This window comes from Bos mutus, chromosome 13 (assembly GCF_027580195.1).
Source record: "Bos mutus isolate GX-2022 chromosome 13, NWIPB_WYAK_1.1, whole genome shotgun sequence".
Lineage (NCBI taxonomy): Eukaryota > Metazoa > Chordata > Mammalia > Artiodactyla > Bovidae > Bos > Bos mutus.
Genome location: NC_091629.1, coordinates 20,161,125 through 20,187,019, shown reverse-complemented (window position 1 = coordinate 20,187,019; position 25,895 = coordinate 20,161,125). Strand labels below are relative to the sequence as shown.

At 51.4% G+C, this 25,895-nt stretch overlaps 1 protein-coding gene across 1 annotated transcript in view; it reads right to left on the bottom strand.

Moving 5' to 3' along the window:
- PREX1 (phosphatidylinositol-3,4,5-trisphosphate dependent Rac exchange factor 1) overlaps positions 1–25,895 on the bottom strand; it is a 181,481-nt gene that overhangs the window by 60,444 nt on the left and 95,142 nt on the right. Inside the window, exons 5-6 of the mRNA XM_070381077.1 lie at positions 24,707–24,808; positions 8,476–8,637 (exon numbers count right to left, since the gene is read on the bottom strand). Of these exons, the coding sequence (XP_070237178.1) occupies positions 8,476–8,637; positions 24,707–24,808 (264 nt within the window). The remainder of the gene's footprint in view (positions 1–8,475; positions 8,638–24,706; positions 24,809–25,895) is intronic.

The window sequence follows — 25,895 nt, the reverse complement described above, 5'->3', positions numbered from 1 at the left end:
TGTTGTGTTTTGTTTAGTTGGTTTTTTGCCAATCCCCTCCCCCCCCTATTTATTTGTCTTGACTTGTTTCTTTATTTCCTCCATGAGAATGCCACCTCTGGGACTTCTCTGATGGTCCAGCGGCTAAGACACCAAGCTCCCCAGGCAAGGCGTCCAGGTTCGTGCCCTGGTCGGGGAACTAGATCCCACACGCCGCAACGAAGAGTTCGCATACCACACCGAAAGCTCCTGCATGCCGCAAGACTGAGAACAGCCAAGTAAATACATAGATATTTTTTAAATGCTGGCAGAATTCATTATATACATATAAAGAATGCCACTTTTCTAAGGACAGGAAGCATTATCAAGCATCTATCAACCATTTGCCACTGTACTTCTAGCACCTCCCACACACTCTGGCACACAGTAGGTGCTCAACAAATGCTTGCAGAACAAGTGACCAACCCCACGTGAACACCACCAGGGGAAGGATTCTGAGAGCACCCCCTCTAGCTGCAGGTGTGAGAAGCGATGGGAACCATTCCTGAATTCTACCTGGTCATCTGTGCTAAATAACCAAGATGCTGGGTGTGTGTGGAGTGCACTGAACTCTCGTGGGGCTCAAGCAGCGTGATCAGGAAAGGCGCTGGGGAGCCCGGGAGGACGGCGAAGATAAAGAGGCTGAGGATGCGGACGGGGCGAGGTCCCTGCTGGAAGGGGGACGCGGAGCCAAGGACCACACAGGTCCATCTGGAGCTCTGAGCGGACCAGGGCCCGGGGCAGAGAGATCTTACAGTGAAAAGAGAGAGGAAGCGGGAAAGAGACCGTGGAGGGCATGGGCCCCTGGGGAGGGGGGAGTCTCAGACCCATGCTCCTCTTCCGTCCGAGAAAGGTGGTTTCAGCTGGCACGTGGCTGCCCAACCACAGACTCCACGTCTCAGCATCCCTCATGCCAGGCATGGTCCTGTGACGATATTCTAGCCAGTGTGCCCTGCTTCTACATCCTTTTCTTGAGAGAAAACCACCTCCCTCCCGTTCCTCCCTTATCTCCTCTTGCCTAGGATGGAAGGTGGCCAGAGTGGCAGGACCCGCTGTAGCAGACGGCAGAAGACGGCGTTGGAAGGGACCAGGGTCCGAATGGAGCAGGGCCACCCCACCCCCAGCCTGCATCACTACTGAGAAATAAACCGCTGGGCTGGTTGTTTTGTTGCTGTTCTTGTTTTGGCTGCAGTGCACAGCACGCCGGATTTCAGTTCCCTGACCAGGGATCGAACCTGTGCCCCTGCAGTGGAAATGCAGTGCCCAAACCACTGGACTGCCAGGGAAATCCCAAGATTTTTATCTCACTTAAACCATTAAAATCTCTCTTTTGTAGAGCCTCCAACTTTAAGTGCTTGATGTACTTTAAATACATCAAGATAAGGATGGAGGCCCCATCCATTGGTGGCGCCCCTGACACTGAGGCCCAGGGGATATGGCACGAAAGTGTTTATTTTAGGGGAAATTCATTACAAACCTGCAGATCACAGAGTAGCAAGAAACCAAGAGACAAGATGCTGTCTCTGCCTGGAAATGAACTGAGGGAGGAAAGAGCCGGGATTCTTCACAGAATCTCCTTCCCCAGACACTCAACACCCAGGAGCGACAAGTTCATACCCCACAGAGGCCTGCTATCTCAATTATTTCTGAGACCCAGCAAGGGGAACTGGTTTTGGCAACTCCGAAATGAGACTATCTGCTACCTACCCTCCGCAATTCCCTCTGTTGCTGTCAAAGCGGGTTTGCTTAGTGCCCATGGGCCAGCTGGAAACAACAAATCCATTCACCCAGTGGTGCCAGAGAGCCCCCTCTGGGTCTTGGAAAACCAACTTCTTTGCAGCCAAGGGCTGTGCAGCCCAGGACACAAATACATACCCGTTAACAGAAATCACCACCTAGATGCTTGTGTGCCACCGGCAGATACGTGACACCCAGAGCACAGCAACCCAGCACGGTAGTGTGCCTGCTGCTCCAACGATATGGGGGCAAAAGCAGCCCCTGGAGCCTCAGCATCCACGCAAATGGAGAGCGCGACTCCCTGGTGATGAGAGTCCATCCATGGCCCACAGGGCAGCTCAGAGCAGACAGCAGCGCGACACTTCCTTCGAGACCCCGTGCTTCTGTCTCCTCTGTCCACCTCACTCGTGCCTGGCCTACCAGTCCTTCCAGGCTCCAAAGGGGATTTGGGCTGCTTGCACGTGCTGTGCTGAGTCGCTCAGTCATGTCCAACTCTTTGCAACCCCATGGACTGTAGCCTGCCAGGCGCATCTGTCCATGGGATTCTCCAGGAAAGAATACCGGAATGGGTGGCCATGCCCTTCTCCAGGGGATCTTCTCAACCCAGGAATTGAACCCAGGTCTCCCACATTGCAGGCAGATTCTTAACCCTCTGAGCCACCAGGGAAGTAGTCCAACGCATAGTATTTTAGAATAACTATACTCAGAGTAAAGGGAATACCCAGATTTGTGAGATACAGAGCACCAGCTGACACCAAAATGAAGGGAACCAAAATGCTGTCGTGCCCATTGCCCTTCAGGGTGGAAGGCTGCTTGTATAGGAACCTACCACCGGGCCCGGCTGTAGGGACCAAGAGCCCAGAGGCCATGCAGACCTAGACCAAGGCCAGGGGACCGCAGAGAGAAGCACACCTAGCCTGGGAAGTTGCCTCCCTGGCCTCAGCCAAGGGCCACCCAGAAAACTGTATCTGAAGCGCCCAGGATGCTGCAGAGGGAGGCCTCTTCCACCCCAGCTCTGCTAAGAAAGAAGCCCAGCTGACAGTCTCCCTGGAATCCTTGAACCCAGGTCAGGGGTGGGGCTAAGGACCAGATACACACGAAGAGGCTGAACACCACGGAGTCCGCCGGTCAGGGCTGCAGGCCTCCTTCAGACAGAGCAGAAGTGAAGTGCTGTGCAGAGAAGAGGGCGAAAGCTAACACAGGTGCATGGCTTACCACCCGCCAACTCCGGTTCTAAGTATCTCACAGAACTCCATTAATCCTTACAACTCTCACTTTACAGAAACGGAGTTTCACTTTAGGAAACAAAGGCACAGAACAGCGAAGTGACTTGTTCAAGGTCACACAGCTAGTCCAGGCTTGCCTGGTAGTTCAGCTGGTAAAGAATCCGCCTGCAAAGCAGGAGACCCTGGTTCGATTCCTGGATCTGGAAGATCCCCTGGAGAAGGGATAGGCTACCCACTCCAGTATTCTTGGGCTTCCCTGGTGACTCAGGGAAAGAATGAGCTGGTAAAGAATCCACCTGCAAAGGAAGAGACCCTGGTTCAATTCCTGGGTCAGGAAGATCCCCTGGCGAAGGGATAGGCTACCCACTCCAGTATTCTTGGGCTTCCCTGGTGGCTCAGCTGGTAAAGAATCTGCCCGCATTGCGGGAGACCTGGGTTCAATCCCTGGGTTGGGAAGATCCCCTGGAGAAGGGATAGGCTACCCACTCCAGTATTCTTGGGCTTCCCTGGTGACTCAGGGAAAGAATGAGATGGTAAAGAATCCGCCTGCGTTGTGGGAGAACTGGGTAGCCCTGGGTCGGGAAGATCCCTGAGAAGGAAGGCTACCCACTCCAGTATTGGAGTCGGACAGCCCATGGGGACAAAGTGTAAACGGCGGCTTTCACGATGATACAGCTAGTGAGTGGGTGGGCTGAGACCTGAACCCAGACAAGTGGCCCTACTGCCCCACCTTCTCCCCTCTGCCACCTGTGCCCCTCCTAGACAGGGACCTGAAGTGTTTTGATGCATCTGTCGGCCTACAGCAGGGGTCTTCAGAGGGGCAAGAGCATAAGGCATCCCAGAGCGGGTGGGAAGAACATACAAGAACTTCTATTTATGGCCCCTCTTTTTAACTTCACGTTTTCCTCACGTTTCTTTCCTGCTGTCTCTCTTTGGGGGAGTGAACAGTGGACAGTCTCTTAAGCCAGGGTGTCCAGAGCCAGTAAGAGTGGTATGTTCTCTCTTTTTCTTATTAAGACCATGCATGTCTTTTTACGACCGTGAGCTTCTCACAGAAGTCTGTGGAGCATCCCTTTGCAGGAGGGTCAGCCCACACTGGTACGAGCCCTGCCAAAGTTGCATGATGCTTTCTCATCTAAAAAAATCAAACAAGAAATCCTGCTCTGCAGCCACGGCTCTTCCTGACATTTATGGAGTATTTACTCCGAACCAATAAAAAAAAAAAAAACACTGTTCTGAGCGCTTTGCATAATCCCCGAATCCTCAAGTGAGCCATGTGGTCTCCTGCCTCTATCCAAACTTATCAGATAAGGAAACTGAGGCAAAGGCACCCCTCCAAGCAGAGGGGGCGGGCCCATACGCTTACTTCCACACTCTTGTGACATACTCCCATTTCCTGGTGTTCAATAAAATGGATTTATGGATTACCTTATCTGGTTTTAACTAAACCAGTCCCACAACTAAAAAGGACAATTGGCTTATAGAGGATCAGGCCAAAAAAACCACAGATCAGAGATCAAACTAATGATGCAAGCCTGAGCACACAGCAAGAGAGTGGCCAAGACAAGATCAACCTCCTTCGGAAACAAGTCCCTTGCCAGCCATACTGCGAGAGAGAGGACAGCTATCTAATCAGATTGGCAAGAGGTCAAAGAGACAAGAAAGTATCAAGAAGAGAATCAAAAATCAGGACCGGCAACCCCCTTTGTTCACTGTGAATGCCGCCCTAAGTCATCCAGTCCCCTGAGGCGCTAACTGCTGATGGCATGAAGTTACTGCAAGCAGCTTCATAGTTAAACATTATTTGTTCTAGCTGGAACATATTATTTTCCCAAGTCCACTCTGAGGATCAAACTTGAAAACCTTTCTACTATACAGAAAACAATGTCACATTTTCCTAAAATCATCTGTGTTCTATGCTTCACTTTATTGACAAAATGATACCAGGAGACAGCTTTAGAGATACTATTTCTGAAATGAGACAAGTAAAAGTGAAAGTGTGGTCGCTCAGTCGTGTCTGACTCTTTGTGACCCCAGGGACTACCGTCCACCAGGCTCCTCTGTCCATGAAAGTCTCTAGGCAAGAATACTATAGGAGTGGATTCCCATTTCTTTCTCCAAGGAATCTTTCTGACCCAGGGATCGAACCTGGGTCTCCTGCATTGAGGGCAGATTCTTTACCAACTGAACCACAAGGGAAGCCCAAAATTAGGGGGAAATGAGGCCAGGAGAATAAGACAGACTTGCTTAAGGCAGAATCATCTGTAAGTTAAAAGGCTGGACCCAAAGTCAAGAGCCTGCACCTCAGTTTTCTACTCTGTGAAATGGGGATAACAACAGCCCTCTCTTCCTGTGTTGGAGTAATGTGTCACATGTGCTCAATAATTGCCAGCAGCTCTTACTCTGGGTCACTTTATTTCCTACTGCACCCAGCAACACTGATCAAAATAAGCGCCATTCTCAAACTGCAGATTTTTCAGGGTCATAAGAGCCTCAAAGACCCTTAGTTCCTATTTCCCTAGGCATTTACCAGAAGGCATCTGGAAATCACTTCTGGTCTGGCTGCCAAACTGCTTGCTTAATGCTCCTCACAGGGGCCCACATGAGAAATTTTCTTTCTAGCTGGATGTCGAGAACTCTGTCTCCCAGAAGAATTGCCCAGCTTCTTCCTTTTTTTTTTTTTTTGGACAAATGAATGCTAAGTAGCTGATGTGTCCTGCTCTTTTTAACTTGGCTGCCAGGAAACTCAAAGCCCAAACAGACAGATACTTAAACATGTCCACTGTATACACACTTCAGGTCAGCATATTTGGTGAAAGTAGCCAAGTGACTGATTTCTGGCCAATGAGATGGGAAAGGAAGTCCCTCTGGGGCTTCTGGGAAAGGTTTTCCTCCACTAGGGAGGAGAACTGGGTCCCATCTCCTCCTGATTTGTGTCAGATGATACCTGGAGCTGCGCCACCATGGAACCACAAAGGGTCACAAGAAACCAAATCAGAGCTCTGGCATCATGAAGGTGAAACAAGATTCCTTAGAGGAAACACCCTAACTGACACAATTTTCAGTTGCAGGAACAGAAACCAAGCAAAGCATTTTAAGCAGAAAAAAATGAGGGCTTTCCTTACTCAATTCTTGGAGGGGCTAGAGCAGCCTAGAATTACAGCTGCCAGAAAACCAAGAACACTGCCCAACTGGCCCTCCAGGGGAGCCACTGCCCCTGCCCTAACTGGGGAAAGGGACAATCAGACCCCTGCCTGCCCGAGTTGGTGTGTGCATGCTCAGTCGCTTCGGTCGTGTCTGATTCTTAGCTACCCCATTGACTGTATAGCCCGCCAGGCTTCTCTGTCCATGGGAGTCTCCAGTTAAGAACACTGGAGTGGGGTGCCATGCCCTCCTCCAGGGGATCATCCCAACCCAGGGATCAAACCTGCGTCTCCAACACTGCAGGTCGATTCTTTACTGTCGAGCCAATGGGAAAGCCTGCCCAAGCTGGTACTCTCAGGAAATGCTGCCCAAGCTGCTGCTGCCAGGCCTCAGGTGATGTAGCCTTAACTATCAGCTACAAAGCCACCCTGTCCTGCCAGACAGACACCACCAACAGCACAACAGAGCCCTTCCCCTTGACACCCAGAAGCTGGAAGCCGGGCGCTCTGCAAATGCGATCACAGAGAGCCAACACAAGCACGACTGTGCTTTGCTGCAAGAGCAGAAGGGTGACCTCTGTCCCCGCCCTGCCTTCCAAACCTCACGCAGCTGGATTTGATCTTGTCCGACCCTATCCCATCTCAGGGAGTCTGAGAAATGCAGTTATTTATTCTCCAGACTCAGCTGGGCAGGAAGGAGAGTGGGCACATGATGAACACTACTGCACAACCACCCACCTCCTTCCTGAACACAGGCCTCTCCCCTCTGGAGCCACACCCTCGACCTCCCAGCAACACAGTCTCATTTGCTGCTGCTGCTGCTGCTAAGTCGCTTCAGTCGTGTCCGACTCTGTGGGACCCCAGAGACGGCAGCCCACCAGACTTCCCCGTCCCTGGGATTCTCCAGGCAAGAACACTGGAGTGGGTTGCCATTTCCTTCTCCAGTGCATGAAAGTGAAAAGTGAAAGTGAAGTCGCTCAGTCGTGTCCGACTCTCAGCGACCCCATGGACTGCAGCCCACCAGGCTCCTCCGTCCACGGGATTTTCCAGGCAAAAGTACTGGAGTGGGGTGCCATTGCCTTCTCCAACAGTCTCATTTAGGGCTCCCCAACACAGGGAGAGTGTTCCAGGAGGCGCAAGTGGTAAAGAATCTGCCTGCTAATGCAGGAAACACAAGAGGTGTGGGTTCAGTCCCTGGGTTGGGAAGGTTCCCTGGAGGAGGCAATGGCAACCCACTCCAATATACTTGACTGAAAAATTCCATGGACAGAGGAACCTGGCAGGCTGCAGTCCATGGGGTCACAAAGAGTCAAATACGACTGAGCGACAGAACACACACACACACACAAAACACAGGGAGATGAAGTGGAAATCCCAAACGAAGCAAGTGCCAGAAAATCCAAACGGTCTAAGGCCGATGATTCCGAGAAAAATCTATGTCCAAGACTTTCCCCTTTAGTCTCAATCTCCCATTCCAGCTGTACTTACTCAGATATTAACTTTTTTATTTACTCAGATTCTCCCATTTCCTTCTACAGATTTTCAGGAAGACTCTAATAACTTAAGGAAGCCACAACAGAAGAGATCAAGAATCTCATCCCCTAATAATCATGACCACAGTAACATCCATGTGCTTGTGCTAAGTTGCTTTCCGTCCTGTCTGACTCTTGATGACCCCCAGACCACAGCCCACCAGGCTCCTCTGCCCACGGGACTCTCTAGGCAAGAATACTGGAATGGGTTGCCATGCCTTCCTCCAGGGTATTGTCCCCACCCAGAGACTGAACCCATGTTCCTGCATCTTCTGCATTGCAGGCATATTCTTTACCACTGAGCCACCAGGGAAGCCCAGTAACAGCCATACCTACCATTCACTGAGTACCTACTATGTACAGGTATAGATAAACAAAGCATGGTTCAGAGAAGTTAAGACATTTGCCTAAAGCCACCGTAAAGGAGTGTTGAAGCCAGAATTCTGTCCCAGAGTGAACCCTTAAACACTACCCTTGACCTTGGCATCGAAAGCTCAAAGGACAGCAGGCAGGTCAGGAAACGTGAAGGGGAGTGATTGGGGGTGGGGCAGGGAGAAAAACTAGAGGCTCCGATGGCTGATGCCACGCAAAATGGGGGCCCAGGGTTCCCAATTTTTTAAGAGAAACTTGAAATCTATACTTTTATGTGGACCTCCCTGAAAAATAATTAAACTTTTTTTTGCAAGCAACATGCAGGCCAAACAAAATATGCCACAGGCTAAAGCTGGTGCCCAGACGGCAGTGTGAACCCACAGCTGTGCACGCCCCCCAGCCCGGGTCTGTCTCCAGCCCAGAAGGTTCCTTCTGCCCCAGACACACCTCCCAGCCTTCAATGTGTGACTGCAGCTGCTCCAAAGCCTCGAGCTTCTCCATCTGCCGCTTGGTCTCATTGATGTTGGAGCAGACGGTCTTCATGGCCTGCAGGGCGCTCTGGACTGCGGGGTGGTCAGGGTGCTTGCCGGGGGTCCTCTTGGCCAGTTCCTAGGTTAGAGGAGAGGGCAGGGATGAGCGACATCAACCCAGAGGGCACCAAACGGCCTCTAGATCACCCAGGTCTGAGCCAAGTCCCAGCTCTGCTCTGGACAAACTGGGACCTGGAGCTAGGGAACCTCAGTCTTTCATTCACACATTCAATAAACGTCCCCTGAGCAGCTCCTCCAAAACAGGCAGCGTTCTGGGGGACACATCTGTTAATACACTAGAAAAATTCTTCATCTGGTGGATATTGCATGCGTGCATACTCAGTCGCTTCAGTCGTTTCGGACTCTTTGTGACCCTATGGACTGTAGCCCGCCAGGCTCCTCTGTCCATGGGATTCTCCAGGCAAGAATACTGGAATGGGTTGTCATGCCCTCCTCTGGGGATCTTCCCGACCCAAGGATCAAACTTGTGTCTCCTATGTCTCCTGCACTGCAGGAGGATTTTTTACCCACTGAGTCACCTGGGAAGCCCCTGGTGGATATTACATTCTAATAAAGAAGATGGGCTTAAAATAAAAATCAAGTATGTAACACAAGATTAGACAAATATTATGAAGACACATCAGAAGGGGCTACAAGGTCTTGGGCAAGGTGGTGTTCTTTCAGAAAGGGAGGGCAGGGAAGGTCCCTCCGAGGGGGTTGACATCTGAACAGAGAGTGTGGACAAAGCCAAGGAGGGACTCCTGCACAAATCTGGGGGAAGAGCATGCCTGGCAGCAGGAACAGCAACTGCAAAGGGGCGAGTGGGAGCATGTGGGCTGTGAAAGGGAAATATCCCGGAGGCAGTGTGGCTGGAAGAGAGAAAACCAGAGAGAGGAGAAGGAGAGCGAGTCAGAGGCAGAGTCTGATAGCTCACAGAGGAGGTCACAGACACTGCTCCTCCCCAGACCCAGCTTTCTCATCTGTAAAATGGGTATAAAACGGAAACATCCCAGAGGCAGCGTGGCTGGAGGAGAGAAAACAAGAGAGAGAAGAAGGAGAGAGAGTCAGAGGCAGAGTCTGGTAGATCACAGAGGAGGTCACAGACACTGCCCCTCCCCAGCCCCCAGCTTTCTCATCTGTAAAATGGGTATAAAGAACACCATGGGGACTTCCCTGGCGGTCCAGCAGTTGAGCCTTCCAGGATATCGAACCCTCCAGGTACAGGTTCAATCCCTGGTCAGGGAGCTAAGATTCCACATGCCTCCTGGCCAAACCAGAACATAAACAACAGAAGTAATACTGTAACAAATTCAATAAAGAGTTTAAAAATGGTGCAAAAAAAAAAAAAGGTCAAAAAAGAAAGAAAGAAATCTTAAAAAAAAAAAAAGAAAAATAGAACTGCTGGCCTTCACGGGGACATGGAGAAAAGATGTGAAGAGGCCAGTCAGGAGCCTGAATCTGCCAGCCCCTCCCCACCATTTCTCACTCTCCTCTCCCATCTTACCACAACACAGGCTGGGACATTTCGGAGGACAGGTGGGCCTTAATCCAAGGGTTTCAGCCCCATAGGACGTGTGATAAGGAACTGAGACGCAGAGACTAGCCAGGCCTCGAGATACCAGAGGAGATTTTCAGGCCGCACCGCCTAACCAACTGGCACAGATGACTTTCTCTCATCAGCTGGCCTCAGCGTGCCCGAATGTTTCGCTATCTCTCCATCTCTCTACTCTCTCAAAAATCACAGATACGACGCTCCGGCCAGCTGGTTCCCAGCACAGCCACACGTGGGCTCCAGGGCTGTTTCCACCCCTGGGCTGCTGGGCGACCTTAGCCCAGATGCCCTCCACCCTGAGCTGCAGGTTTATCATCTGAAAACCTGTGATGCCACTCCCCCTGCGGTCCAGGGGTTAAGACTCCGTGCTCCCAGTGCTGGGGGCCCAGCTTTGGGTCCTGGTCAGGGAACTAGATCCCACATGCCTCAGCTAAGAGTTCGCAAGCTGCAACTAAAGACCTCATCTGCCGCAACACAGATCGAAGATACCACGTGCCATGACAAAGGCCCGACACAGCTAAATAAATAAATTTTAAAAAAAGAGAAAAGAAAACCAGCGACGAGGAGGAAGACGGTGACAAGGACTGCAGGCAGCAGCCAGTGCCTACTGAGCCTCGGCCCTGTGCCTGGGAGGTAGGTTCTGTTATCATCCCATTTAACAGACGAGGAGACAGAGGCTCAGCGGACGCACCAAGGCCTCTGAGAAGTAAGAGGAGGAACCTGATCTGAACCTGGCCGTCTGCTTCTGCTCACAGTCATTTGCTTTGTTGTTCAGTTGCTCAGTCGTACCCGACTCTTCGCAACCCCATGGACTGCAGCACGCCAGGCTCCCTGTCCTTCACCATTTCCTGGAGTTTGCTCAAACTCATGTCCATTGAGTCTATCATGAGTGAGTGAGTGAGTGAAGTCGCTCAGTCATGTCTGATTCTTCGTGAACCCATGGACTGTATAGTAACTTAGCAGCAGACTTAGCAGCAGGGATTGAACCCAGGTCTCCTCATTGCAGGTGGATTCTTTACCAGCTGAGACACGGGGGCAGCCCAAGAATACTGGAGTGGGTACCCTATCCCTTCTCCAGGGAATCTTCCCGACCCAGGGCTTGAACCCAGGTCTCCCGCATTGCAGGTGGATTCTTTACCAGCTGAGCCACCAGGGAAGCCCATGCTGCTGCTAAGTCGCTTCAGTCGTGTCCGACTCTGTGCGACCCCATAGACGGCAGCCCACCAGGCTCCACCATCCCTGGGATTCTCCAGGCAAGAACACTGGAGTGGGTTGCCATTTCCTTCTCCAATGAAGGAAAGTGAAAAGTGAAAGGGAAGTCACTCAGTCGTGTCCGACTCTTCGCGACCCCATGGACTGCAGCCCACCAGGCTCCTCCATCCATGGGATTTTCCAGGCAAGAGTGCTGGAGTGGGGTGCCATTGCCTTCTCCAGGGAAGCGCATGGTGAGGGGTAAATCAGACACTGCGGGAAAAGCCACCCGGCTGGGAAAGGACAGCCTCGGTGAGCACTGTGTCTCCACTGGCCGGGATCAGGCCTGCCGCCACAGGACAGGACATGTGAGCTGAGCCCGCGAGCAGCAATGGGCCGGCCGGGTGTTGGGTGCGTACCCTGCGAGCACCAGCTCCAAACACAACCCTCCTCTAGCCACGTTTATCTCTTCCCTGCCCAAACAGTAGCAGATCCTAACGGTGCCGAAGTCCAGACATTCTGTAACCTCAGACCCTGGGGGTTTTCTGAGTGCCTGCCTTGGACCAGGGACGGGCCAGCGGGGAAGCAAAAGGGGGAGATGGAGCCCTCTCTCTGGAGGCAAGTGAGCTGGGAAAGCTGCTCCAGGGAAGACAGGGAGGGGAGGAGGAGGGGAGGAGGAGGGGAGGGAGGGGCCCAGACAATAGCCCCAAGTGGTGAAAGGGCTCATGATAAATCAGAGAAGGGGAAGGACAGTGTGGGCCGGAAAGGCTTCAAGGAGGAAGTGAGGCAGAGGCAGGCCGGTCACTGAGTATCGAGCGCTCTGCATTGGGTTGGCCAAAATGTTTGTTCGGGTTTTAATAGTGTGCAGGAAAACCCGGACAAACTTTTTGGCCAACCCTACACAGAGGACGTATTTCCATTGGTTCCCAAACTCAACAGAGACAGACTGAGCCCAAGACAGCCCTCCGGGAGCTCACGGTCAAAGGGAGAACAGTCCACAAGTTGAGCGTTAACCACTGACAGTAATAACAAGAGCTAACACTCGCGGAGGGTGTATGTTCTTGTCAGGCTCCCGGAACCCTCACATCAGCCCCATGAGATGGTTCCTGTTTTTACCCTCATTTGACACACGTAAGGACTGAAGCCCAGAGAGGTCAAGTCATCTGCCTGAGGTCACAAAGCAGACTGGGGCCTAACCAATCTGGCTCTGGGGTCAGTGCTCTGAACCGCTATACTGTTCTATAACCTTTCTGAGAGTTAAATAGGAGTACTTTCCTCCCTAATAAATATATAAGTTATATGATGGATAAGTGATAGGTGAGAAATGAGGACAGAGTGAGGGACGTGCAATGGCCTGTCTCGAGGAGCTGGGCCTCCAGATGGAGACCTGGACGAAATGAGGGCATGGGCCATGCAAGAACATGTGGGAATGACACTCCAGGCAAGAGAGGAGCACAGGCAAAGGCCCTGAGGCAGCAAGAAACAGCAAGGACGCCAGGGAGGCCACAGCAGAGTGAGAAAGAAGACGACGTGTGACGAGGTTGGAGGCAGGAGCTAAACCCAGATCAGGGGCGGTCGGGGGGTACTCTTCAGGTTCATCCCAAGAGCCTCAGAGAAGCAATGGGTGGAGGGGGCGGGTACTAGCTGAGGCCTAACAACATCCCTTTTATTTAGCCTTTACAGAATCCCTCTGACTGCCAAGTGGAAGATGCACTGGCAAGAACATAAAATGAACATAAAAGCCAGAAGACTGGCTAATGGCCACTGGTCCAGGCGAGAGATGCTCAAGACATGAACCAGGAAACCCAGGGATCCTCCTCTGATGGGTTCCCTGAGGGGCTGCCAACAGCCAGTAGCTAGTGAAAATGAGAGAAAGGTTAGTTCCCTTTTCTGTCTGTCTGTCCCGCCTGAGATCAGTGCTGGGTAGAGAACTGAAACTCAGCAGGGCCTTCCGACCAGGCTGCTCGCTGGACCAAAATTGAAGGAAAAGTGTTAGTTTTGTTTTCTTTGCTCACAAGGGAGTGTGGGCTCCACTCTCCCCAGCTACAAACTCACGGCCTGTTCCTGCCCCCGGGCCTTTGCACTTGCTTTGCCCTTTACTTGCACTCTACCTCCAAACTGTAAGAAGTGGGACTGCGCTGGCATACAGACAGCTATAAGATCAATGGGAAAGAAATGAGAGCCCGGAAATAAACCCTTACACTTATGGCCAGTAAATGTTTAACAAAGTGCGAAGACAATTAAATGGGGAAAGAACAGTCTTTTCAACAAATGCTACTGGGAAAACTTTATCCACATACAAAAAAAAATAAACTTGGACTCCTTCTCACACTGTACACAAAAATTAACTCAAAGTGGATCACAGATCTAAAAGAGTGAGCTGAAACTATAAAACTATTAGAAGAAAACATAGGTATAAATCTTTGTGACCTTGGGGTAGGCAATGCATTATTAGATATGACACCAGACGCATAGGCAACTAAAAGAAATTAGATTAACTGGACTTGAGCAAAGTTAAAAATATTGTGCTTCAAAGACTATAAAGAAAGAGAAAAAACAATCTACAGAATGTGTAAATTATTAATATATATCTAACAAGGGACTTGTTTTCATTATATACAAAAAACTCTTACAAATTAATAAAAAGACAAATAACTCAATTTTTTTTTTAAAAAGCAAATGGTTTGAAGAGACATTTCTCAAAGACAATACACCAATGGCCAATAAACTCATGAAAAGATGCTCAGTATCATTAGTCATTACCAGAAATCCAAAACAAAACCACAGTGAGATAACACTTCACAGCCCCTAGAATGGCTATAATCGAAAAGACAATAACTAGTGTTTGTGAGGATAGAGAGAAATTAGAATCCTCATACATTGCAAGAAGAACTATAAAATGGTGCAGCAGCTTTGGGAAAGAGTTTTGCAATTGCCTAATGACAACTGGACCTAGCCATACCTCAAATCATGTATCCATATATGTTTCAGTTACGTGAGCCCCTTTTTTTTTTTTTTGGCCCCATCATGCAGCTTGCAGGATCTCAGTTCCCAGACCAGAGATCAAACCTAGCCCTGGCAGTGAAAGTGTGGAGTCCATTTTTTTTTTTAATTAAACCTGCTTGAGCTAGTTTTTCTATCCCTTGTATTTGAAAGAGTCCCTACTGCTTCATAATCCCAGAGAGACTGCAAGGATCCGGAATCCCAAAGATGTCCCAGTCAATCCCAGAAAAGCATAAAGTATGGGTATCTTCAAAATTAATGGAAGCTTGAGCTGCACTAACAAAGGTCTTACGTGCAAAAGGAGGGAGGTGAGAAGGTTCCCTCCCAATTCAGAACTTAACACACTGTCTTAGTAAGCTACAACAGAGTCAAGTTCAAAATAGACAGACTACGGTGTTGAAAACCCTGACATCCACATCCAAGGTGGAACAGCTTCATGAACATACAGGGCTTGCTTGGCCCAGAGAAGAGTTTTTCTGGAAGGAACCCAAAAGCTGCTTGTTAAGCATCTTTGGGGCAGGGAGGGTGCGCGGAGAGGGTCTCCTAGGCGGCGTTAGTGGTAAAGAACCCGCCTGCCAATGCAGGAGATGTAAGAGACACAGGTTCGATCCCTGGGTTGGGAAGATCCCCTGGAGGAGGGCATGGTAACGTACTCCAGTAGTCTTGCCTGGAGAATCCCATGGACAGAGGAACCTGGCAAGCTACGGTCCATGCACAGAGTCAGACATGACTGAAGGGACTTAGCACATGCACACACACACACAAGCATCTTGGGAGAACTACATGACCAAGAAGAAGCCCTCTGCATCTGTAAGACCTCAGAGGGTTCAAGTGGGCTGAGTGTGCATATCTATAAAATGGGATCACAATCAGATCCGAAGGCTGTGGCCAGGATCAAACGGATTGATGAATGTAAAGGTGTTGGTGGTCGGTAAGGATATGATATTTATCATGGTTATTTCCATACTCATAATAGCTCTTACATTTATTATTATTCCTATGTAGTAATAATAACAGTGAAAGTTGTAGTCATAGTAGTAATCATAATAGCTAGCATTTGAGTATTTACTGAGTATGCCAAAAACTGTTCTAAACTTCAATTTCTTAAGTCATTTCATCCTCAAATCATCCCAATGAGGTGTGTTAGTCACTCAGTCGTGTCCGACTCTTTTGCGACCCCATGGACGGTAGCCTGCCAGTCTCCTCTGTCCATGGAATTCTCCAGACAAGAATACTGGAGTGGGTTGCCATTCTCTTCCTCAGAGGATCTTCCCAACCCAGGGATGGAAGCCAGATCTCCTGCATCGAAGGCAGACTCTACTGTCTGAGCCACCAGACAAGCCCACGAGACAAAATCATGTTTATCTTCAGGCCACAGAGAAAGAGACTGAGGGACAGAGGGGCGAGGCCTCTCGCGCAAGGTCACAGAGCCAGAAGGCAGGACCTGGTGGGCAGCCAGCCCATCCACAGGCCCCTCCAGAAACAGGACCAAGCGGGAATGAACACTCCCAAAGCAGGCTCTCAGAACAAACATGCAACATCTGAGCAGCGTCAGGCCCTGGGGACTCCTTAGAAAAACTGAGGGCAGAGAAGGGAGGGGGTGTGCCACGGGCACCCAGCAAAGCAGCGGCGGAAGCCCCTCCAGGCCCAGGCCGGGTGACCTCTCCCCAGCATCCGTCCAGCCAGCCCCGTGTGGTTTCAGAAGCGGGGCCTGAGGTGAGGGCTTCCTGGAAGAGAGGATGTCAGAGCAGAGGAGTTGCCGCTTCCGCCAGGGGCCCCGTCACCCCCTCCCCTCCCGTCACATTTACCAAAAGGACGCCTGCTGGTGTCCACTCAGGGTGGCCACGTCGTGTCCCCAGAGGTGTGGGCACGGGGCCTCCAACTCCAGGCCAAACCGGGGCATCAAGGAAACGTGACTGCAGCCAACTCCTCCTTTCTGGCTCAGCCTGCTCAAGATTCAGAACACAGGGCCCGGAGGTGGAGGAAGAAAGGGGCGAGGAGGAGGCAGGGAGGAGACGGGCCCCTGTTTTCCCGTCCTCTCCCTCATCATGGAGTCCAAGAGAGACCGCTCCAGGCCCGCTCCCAGGGCATGTTCAAGAACCTTCCATCTCCCAGCCGCAGCTCCCAGCTCAAGCACAGCATGGGAAAGCAGGGGATTCCCCGGTGGTTAGGACTCTGCACTTTCACTGCTGAGGCCGCGAGTTTCATCCCTGGGGGACCCGAGCCGACCCAACAAGCCCTGAGTCTGGGACTTTACACGACACAGGAGGGAAAGACACACTCTCTTCTCCCCCGTGGCCACGCTAATCAGATGCAGGTCTGAGGCTGCTGGAGGCCAGTGCGGCCACCACGAGAAGGGAACCTCCCAGGAACAAGGCGGACACAGGAAAACCGAGCCAGGAGACGGGAAAAGCCTGACCATCACTGGAGCCCCTGGATACAGCCATGAGAAGACAGATCCATAAAATCACGGTGTGAAAACAGCTGGATCTGTCACTGGAAGAAGGGGCAATATCCACCACTCACTGTGATGTGGGCTTGATGGAGGCTCCAGAGGAGACACAAGAGGTGAAAGGCACGCTGTCCCCTCTACAAAGAGAAAACAGCAGCCTGGAGGGTGGGATGGTCACCAATGGGGGCTGGATCCCATGGAGCACCCCCACTTTCTGTGGACACTTCAGCCGGCTCCAGGAAGGGCTGATCTTGCACCCGACTGGGGCTCTGTCCACAGACCTCCACCTGAGGCACCCACATCGAAAGCTCAGCAAGCCAAGCTCTGATCTCTATTATTAAGACTTTTCCTGTATTTCAGTTCTGGGTCCTTACATGCCCTATCCAGGGCAACAGCAGGACTGAAATGAAGGGGCAGTGACAAGACCCACCACCCCTTGCAAGAAAAAGAAAACAAGAAACAAAGAAACATGTGGAAGTCCAAAAAACCCAGAACCAAAAAAGCTGTCTGGCACAAAACAACAAAAACTCCATGTGCGGCAACTGGATGAAATATATTTCACGCCAAGCGTTCCCGATGTTAACAGTTCCAGCCCCTGCTGCATGTTCGTAAACTGTAGCCCCTGGGATGAGGAATTAATGGGAGAAAAGAAAGAATGCACGTGGGTCTTTTAAACTCCTTCCTTCCACTTGGGGAGAGAGCAGAGAAGACAGCAAGGAAGGGCTCGGGTCTGGGAGTTCCCATTCTGGCTCTGACCAGGATATGCTGTGTGACCTTGGGCAAGTCGCCTCCCCTTTCTGAGCCTTGGTCTCCTGGCTGCATAGGGCAGGACTGTATCAGAGCCTAGGTCACCATCCTGCCCCGGCAGGCCAAATGCTATTGCCAGGCTCTCTCAGCAAAGCCGAAGTTCCGGTCACCACGGGTCTGCGTTTTCAATGGACAACAAAAATTGGCTGACCTCAGTAGTGACCACCCCCTTAGATGGGACCATGCCCATTTTACAGATCAGGTAATGGGGGCACAGAGAGGTCCAGCAACTTACCCTCAGTCACACAGCTAAGAAGAGGTGGAGCTAGATTTCCAAACTCAAATTCTCTTCTTGTTTTAAATATTTATCTCTTTTTGGCTGCATCCAGCCTTCGTTGCACACGGGCTCCAGAGCGTGTGGGCTCTGTAGTTTGCAGCACGCAGGCTCTCTAGTTGAGGCACCCAGGCTTAGTTGCCCTATGGTGTGTGGAATCTTAGTTCTTGAACCAGGGATCGAACCTATGACCCCTGCATCAGAAGGCATATTCTTAACCACAGAACCACCAGGGAAGTCCCCAGACTCAGACACTTAACCACTATGTAGAGTGTGGCAGAAAGCAGGACTCGGGCAGCACTCCCAGGAAGAGTGATCTGGGAGGGTCCCTAGCAAGATCAAAAATCAGCTTGGCTTTGAAAGGAGTGGGTAAGAGCAGGTGTCCCACCCAGAGGGAGTCAAGTGGCCCCAGGCTATCGTTGTGCAGCACACCGGAAAGAGCTGGTGCGGCCGGAGGTGCTGAAGCATCTGTGGGCAAGGTGTCGGTGCTCAGCCCACGAGGCAAGACGCAGGGTGGGCACTGCGGTTCGGGGAGCTGGGGCAACGGGGGCCACAGTAAGAGACCTGTGACTTCCTGTGTCTCCTTGGCAAGTTGGTGACAACGCCAGAACCCCAGCAGATGAGGAACTCGTTTCATAACCTCAGGGTCAGAGAAGAATTCCACAGAGATACCCGAGGTAGCCAGAATGGAGAGAGAGAACTCTGGCAAATCGATACAAAAGGGAACTATCCAATAGAAAATGGGCAAATGATGTGACAAGGCGGCTGTCATTAAAGGCACCCATCTCCCCCACCACCGCCCTGGTCCAGGACCACTCACGTCAGCGCACCGGCCCCCCACCTCCACCTTCATCACCCCATTGTCCATTCTCCGTACGCAGCCTGAGGGATCCCACAAGAACTAAGATCCTGTCTCTCCTCTGCTCAAAACCTTCCCATGCTGCCCACCTCACTCAGAGCAGACAAGACCCCACAAGGCCCCGCGTAACCCGGGCCCATCACCTCGCTAACCTCACTCCCCAACTCTCCCCCTCAAGTCCTCCCCTCTGCTCACACAGGCCTCCTAGCTGTTCCTCAGATGCACTCCTGCCTCAGGGCCTTTGCACTGGCTCCTCTCTCTGAAAGACTCTTCCCCCAGGGGCCTGTATCGCCCCCTCCCTCACCTCCTTGAGGTCTTTGCACAAATGTCACTTTCTCCCTCTAACACTCCTGGACCTTACTAATCGCCACTGCAATCATTCCATCTAAACACACATATACATAAATGATTGGTAAATGAATGAACATCACATCATGTATGGACGTGAGAGTTGGACTATAAAGAAAGCTGAGCACTGAAGAATTGATACTTTTGAACTGTGGTGTTGGAGAAGACTCTTGAGAGTCTCTGTGGACTGCAAGGAGATCCAACCAGTCCATCCTAAAGGAAATCAGTCCTGAATGTTCATTGGAAGGACTGGTGCTGAAGCTGAAACTCCAATACTTTGGCCACCTGATGCGAAGAGTTGACTCACTGGAAAAGACCCTGATGTTGGGAAAGATTGGAAGGCAGGAGGAGAAGGGGATGACAGAGGATGAGATGGTTGGATGGCATCACCGACTCAATGGACATGAGTTTGAGTAAACTCCTGGAGTTGGTGATGGACAGGGAAGCCTGGCGTGCTGCAGTCCATGGGGTCACAAAGAGTCAGACACAACTGAGTGACTAAACTGACCGAACTAAAATGAATGAACAGCTCCAAAACCCAGGGACACTGCAGCACCAACTGTGGCTTCCTGGAGGTAAGGGAAGACAGGAGGGATTTGCTAAGAAAGTTCCGTCTTCACCGTGTGATTCACTGTGTTTGGTGTTGTCTTCTCCCCTCCCCACCGCCCCCCCAACAGAAAGTTTTCTCCTGTGCCACCTAAAACACTTTGGCAAGCTGCAAGTGGTACACGGCCCACGCTCTGAGAAACACACCCCTCCCGGGTCATCCCCCAGCACCAAGAACTGATGCCAACACCGCCTTAAAGATAGACCACGGACCATCCCCAGGGCCACCCCACCCCTGACAGCCAAGCAAACAGAGGTGACAACCGAATGGCGAGGTCCTCAGGCTGTGTGTTGGTGACAGCTCCGTCACCCACTGGCAGGCGTGGGAGGTGCAGAAGACACCAGAGTCGGTGCAGGACCCCAAGGCTCTACGTTGAGCAGAGACTCTGAGCAGCATCCCTGGCCCGACAGCCCTGCAGCAGTGGTCCCCAAAGATGGCTCCCTGTTTGGGCCCAAGATGTCTGATCAGACCACTTACGGAGGTGAGGACAAGGGGGCAGGTAGGAAGGGAGACAGGTCTGGAGGAAGGGGAGAGTCCAGCCTTTGGTTTTAGCTGTGCTAGGCAGAAGATGCCTGTGAGACATTACGGTGGAGAAGCCAGTGGCAAAACAAACAAGCCCACAGTTTAGGCGAGAGGTGCAGGCTGGAAGTCATCGGACAGAGACAGGGTCTAAAGCCGTGGGAATGTCCACCTCAAAACTTCTAGTGGATGTGCACAGCAGCATTATTCACAAAAGCCAGAAAGTGGACACAATGCAAGCGCCCATCAACTGATGAACGGATACACAGAACACGGTATCCCCACACAAGGGAATATCATTCTGTCATAAAAAGGAATAAAGATGTGATGGACACGACGACATGGATGAGCCTTGGAAACACTCTGCTAAGTGAAAGGAGCCGGACACGAGAGAAACTACACATTATATGACTGCACTCACGTGAAATGTCCAGAGTGGGCAAAATCGCAGGAGCAGAAAGTCAATGAGCGCTTGCTGGGGGCCTGGGGGGGCGGAAGGGAAAGGGAAGTGGCTGCTCATGGATCCAGAGTTTCTCTCGGGAGTGATGAAAATGTTCTAAAATTACTGTGCTGGTGATGGCTGCACAGCTGTTGAATGTCCTTTAAGAAGGAGGGGCACAGAACGGTCGAGGCTACTGCAGACACAGGTGTAGATGGAGAAAGGCCCGTGGACAGAGGCTAGGGGCCCACCTACACTTGGAGGCCTAGAAGGCGAGGAAGCAGCAAAGGAGACTGAGAGGGAGGGGTCAGAGAGGCAGGAAGCAAAGCGAAGAGGGGACTGGAGGGGCAGCTGTCCCCTTGGCACAGATGGGCACCCTCACTTTGCCCCTGCTGGGCTCAACCTCGCTTCTACTGCAGACGTGGGTCCAGTCCCAGACGGAGAGCTCCGAGCGGCAGGCCCTGGGTCTGTCTTGCTTGTGACCGCGGTCCTGAGCTGCGACAAGAGCTGGTGCGCAGCGGGCAACATAAGACACACACGTCATCCAGCGACACCTACAAGGGTCAGTGTCAGTGGGTCTCCCCTCGGGCACCTGCCATCTGAGCCCCGGGGGCATCACCCCAAGCCTGAATCATTTTCCTGGAGATGTTGATGGAAAACTCAACAAAGCCTGAAAATGCCAACAGTCTATCCCGGGCCTGGGCTGCAGGCTGAAATAGAATGTTCCGGCTATTCTTAGGCAACATTCAAGTTCAGCTTTTTGGGGCAGTTCCCAAAAGAGGCTTTCATTCTTGCTTCTTCCCCCTTCCCACCCAGGCTCCTCAACCCTGTTCGCCTCCTCAATTCAAAGTCCAGCTCAAACAAGGGGGCTCAGACAGAAGGCCACAGGGACAGCTGCGAGGGCGTCAGAGTCGGAGGGGGCAGGGGCAGGACAGAGGGTTGGGGCTCAGCTGCCCCACGCTCGTGGGGTCATCTTTGGAAATCTGCTGGAAAATGTGACAGGACGGAGGAACTCAGGAGGGGTTCGAAGAGTTCCCATCCATCCCAGCTGTTTTCTGATGCAAACATTCCAGCTGCGGGTGCCAAAGGCCAGGACACTCTGAGCAATTGTGCCGGGCGAGGAGCATGGCATGGCCCCACAGGAATCTCGGGCCCTGCTGGCTGGCCCCCAGTGTTCTCTGAGCCCCAGATAAACACAGCTGGAGATGGAGGAAACAGGGAGTGTAAACAGCCATTTGGTCTAGAGGGAAACCCACAGCCCTGCTTCCTCACTGTTTCCTGTGGGCAGTTAATCCTGCATCAGTTGCCATTGGGTTCTGTCTCTCTTTCTGCTCAGGGAAACCAGAGCCCAGCATCTCCGCCAGACTGCAGCCCCTGGGGCTAAGCAGATCCCAGACACACCTGGACTTCACATCACGAGCTTAGAGGTCATGGGGAGACACAGGTCCAGCAACGCCCCCCCACCCCAGCTTGTTAAAAGACGGAAACTGCCTCTCCAAGTGGCCACTGGGATCCTAGACTTTCCCAAGATCCAGAAACCAAAACATTAATACCTAGGGAACCTTGGCTGGGGACTGGGGCCATAGCTGGTGATGCTTCTAATGGGTCATATTAGAAATCCATTTGAAATTCATAGGATTTGAAATCCAGGAAAGAAGGGGCAGACCAGCCACTGAGCCACAAAACACAAGGCTACCAACCTTCCCCAGACCCCGCCTAAGGAACTGAGAAGGTCAGCACTCCCGACACACCAGCACTTGGGCAGTTTAGACTCTCCAAAGTGCTTCTCTATAGGCCTGTAGCCTGACAGTTAGGGGGCAGAACTCTAGACTTGGACTGCCCGGGTTCCAACCCTGGCCCCTGCTGCTTATCTAATGTGTGGCCTTAAACGGGCCACTTCCTTTCTCTGCCTCTGGGCCTCATCTCAAAAATGAGGCTGATCCCAGTGCCTACCTCACTGAGTTAAGAATTAAGTAAATAAATGTTTGATCAAGATATCAACCCTACCCGTACACTATTAATACAAACGCTGCTACAGATGGCAAACTGAGGCACGGGGAAGCCCCAAGGTTACGCAGCCAGTAAACGGCAGAGCCAGGATTCAAACCCAGACAGCCTGAGACTGAAGTTCCTGGCTCTCATCCAGGGGTCAGCAAATTTTCTCTATAAAGGGCCAGATTGTAAATATTTAAGGCTTTGCTGGCCACATCCGGTCTCTGTCACAAATTCTTCTTTGTTTGTCTTGGGGGCTTTTTTAACAACCTTTAAAAAAAATGCAAACACCATTCTTAGCCCGCGGATTGTACAAAAACAGCCCATGAGCTGGATTTTGGCTCACAGGCCACAGTTTTGCCAGGCCCTGCCCTAAACCACTGCAGAACGCTAACTCTTGGACACGGCAACTGATTCAAGTTTGGGAAACACACCAAAGCCATCAAACGAAGCCCATCTGCCAGTCCACTGCAGTCTACAGGTTACCAGTTTACAAGTTCCACCTGGAGCTTCTTCAGCACCAAGGTGAAGAGGTGAGCCTCCTATGGCATTCCCAACATCTGTTTGGGGATCAAAGCAGCTGCAACAACTGTAGACGATTCTTTCAGATCCCTGGGTCAGGCAAACAGCAGCAGGCAAGAGGAAGCACAGGGAGAGCTGGGTCCCACCACCCACAGCTATACACGTTAAAGGTCTGTGTGCACAAGCAGAGTGGACAGCCCTCGAAAGGGTCTGGTCCAACTGAGAGGCTCAAGGGTCACCCATTGCCTCCAGCAGAAAGGTATGTTCAAGAATACCCTAGTATCGGGCTGGCCAAAAATTCATTTGGATTTTTCCATTATATATCATGGAAAAACCTGAACAAATTTTTTGGCCACCTCAGGACGTTCCCCCCTCCCCTCTCCCTTTCAGCTCATGGAGCAAAGATGCGTGTGGCCTCAGAGAGCAGGTGCGTGAATGAGGCACCACCAGCCAACTTAATCCACCAGCAGGGGCCCCAGAGAACAGCTGTCAGACGCAATGCCTTCGGGATGGAGCCAGGGCAGGCCCAGGCCAACAGCCACCATGTCTAAGGGCTGAAAACCCTGGGCTGAAAGCTTTGGATGGTGGCAGAGCCATGCACCCAGCCAGGGATCTGCCCAGAAGCCAACTCCGAAGCTGATAATCAAGGCTTCTCAGGCCTCCACGCAAGCAGCACCCCTTCCCCTGGCCTGCCTGACCAAGACTCAGTCAAATGTGGTGGGCAAGGAAGGAGACAGACGATGCGTGGATGGCTCTGGTTCGCCCACCCAGCATCTCCCTGCCCCAACCCCTCATCCACAAAGAACCCAGACTTTGGGGAGGGGCTCCCTCTCTCTCCATCACTGGACTTCCGGCCTGTGCGATCCAGGGATTGGTTGGAGCACACGACACAGGTCTGTGCCAATCAGAGCTCACTTGCTCAGGGTGAATGGTTCAGGGGTGGAGCACCTGACTGTGGTCTCAGCCAATCAGAACATGACACTGCCCTGCTCACTGTCATTGGACCATATCTCAGCCAATCAGAGCTCATCATGATTGGGTCAGGGGTCCCAAGTCCAGGTGTGCAAGTCCAGGCAAATGAGAGGTGGATAAATAGCACAAGCAAACAAAAATTGTAATTGGTTCAAATGCAAGGACCATGACTCTGGCCCAAGGCATTCCTAATGTCGCATTCTCCTGGCCACAGATGGCTAAACCCTGAACGACTCTCAAGACTTTTGTCAGAACTGCTGGAAATGAGGCTCTCTCTTCCCCATTGTCTTTGAACTTGATTTGGGTGCAAGGCTGCAGCAAATACAGCCACTTGTTACCATGCTGAAAAGAAAGCTGAAAGGTGGGAAGCGGAACTGAACCAGAAAGAAAGTGGCAGGGCCCTGGCTTGGATGCAGCCTGGCCCCAAACCAACGCTGTCCCGAGGCTTCTCAGCTACCTAAACCAGCAAGCTTTATTTTTTGCTTAAGCCAGACAGAGCTGAATTTTCTGTCGGTTCAAAATCAGGGAAAGACACTACATTGTAAAGCAACTATACTCCAGTAGAATTTTTTTTTTTTAAATCAGCAGAAGGAATAGGGGGAACAACTCACCTTGAGGAGGAGGGGGTATTTGCAGATCCTCTGAATAGGAGACAACAGGTAGCCCTCCAGAGGGATGTCTGTGGTCTTCCGGCCTCCGAGAAGCATGCAGCTCTGCAAAGGGACAGGAGACCTTCGTCAGAACTCGCCAAGGACAGCCAAGGAGTCTGGTCACCCTCAAATAATCGTGGGAACCACTTGCAAAACGGAGCTATATGCAACACTTTGGAAGCAACTTAAGAACACCGAGAACAGGAAGAAATTTGTAAGGTCTACAGTCCAGCACAAACCCTAGATCAGAAGTTGACAAATGACAGCCCAGGGGCCAAATCCTGTTTTGGCAATTACATTTTTTATTGGAACATAGCCATACTCATTTGTTTGCATACTGTCCATGACTGCATCCGAGCTATAATGGCAGAGCTGAGTAACTGTAACAGAGACCTTATAATTGCTAAACCCAAAATATTTACTCTCTGGCCTTTTACAGAAAAGTCCGCCAACCCCTGATCTACAGAAACTCACACACACGCACCACGACACAGGAACATGGACACTCACAACTGCCTTGTTTGTAATGGCAAACAGTGGAAAGCAACCTGAAAAATGTCTGCAGCTTTCTACAATGGTACACTACGCACTCGTGGAAATAGGAGAACTAAACTCTCTATAGCAATATGGATGAACCTCAAAAACACGCTCTTCAGCAAAAAAAGGAAACAAAAGAGTATGTATGGTGTGAACTCATTTATATAAAGCTTCGAATGACACACAAAACAAAACCAGACATTCTTTACAGAGAATCTACGGGTACGAAAGCAGAAAGCCACACATGGGAAAGAAACGCACCAAGTCACATGTCTGCTACGGTCTCTCACCACACCCCTCACCGTCCTTAATGAGGGGCTGTCCCTGGCCAAGTCACAGTTCCTAGTCCAGTCGCTGGGGCTCACCATGGCCCAGTGAATGAATGAATGAACAAATGAGTGAATGAACAAACTGCCAGCACATCCAGCAATGAAGGGGCCTCAGCCTTCCTCCTCAACAGCGTGCTAGCAGCCTGGAAATGGAACTGGACTCCTGGGAAAAGGGACTCCCATCCTATCAAGCATTCATTCATTCTACAAATACACAATGCGTGCTTACTATTCGCTGGACACGGTTCAAGCACTGGGGAACTGCTCAAGAAAGCAGACAAATT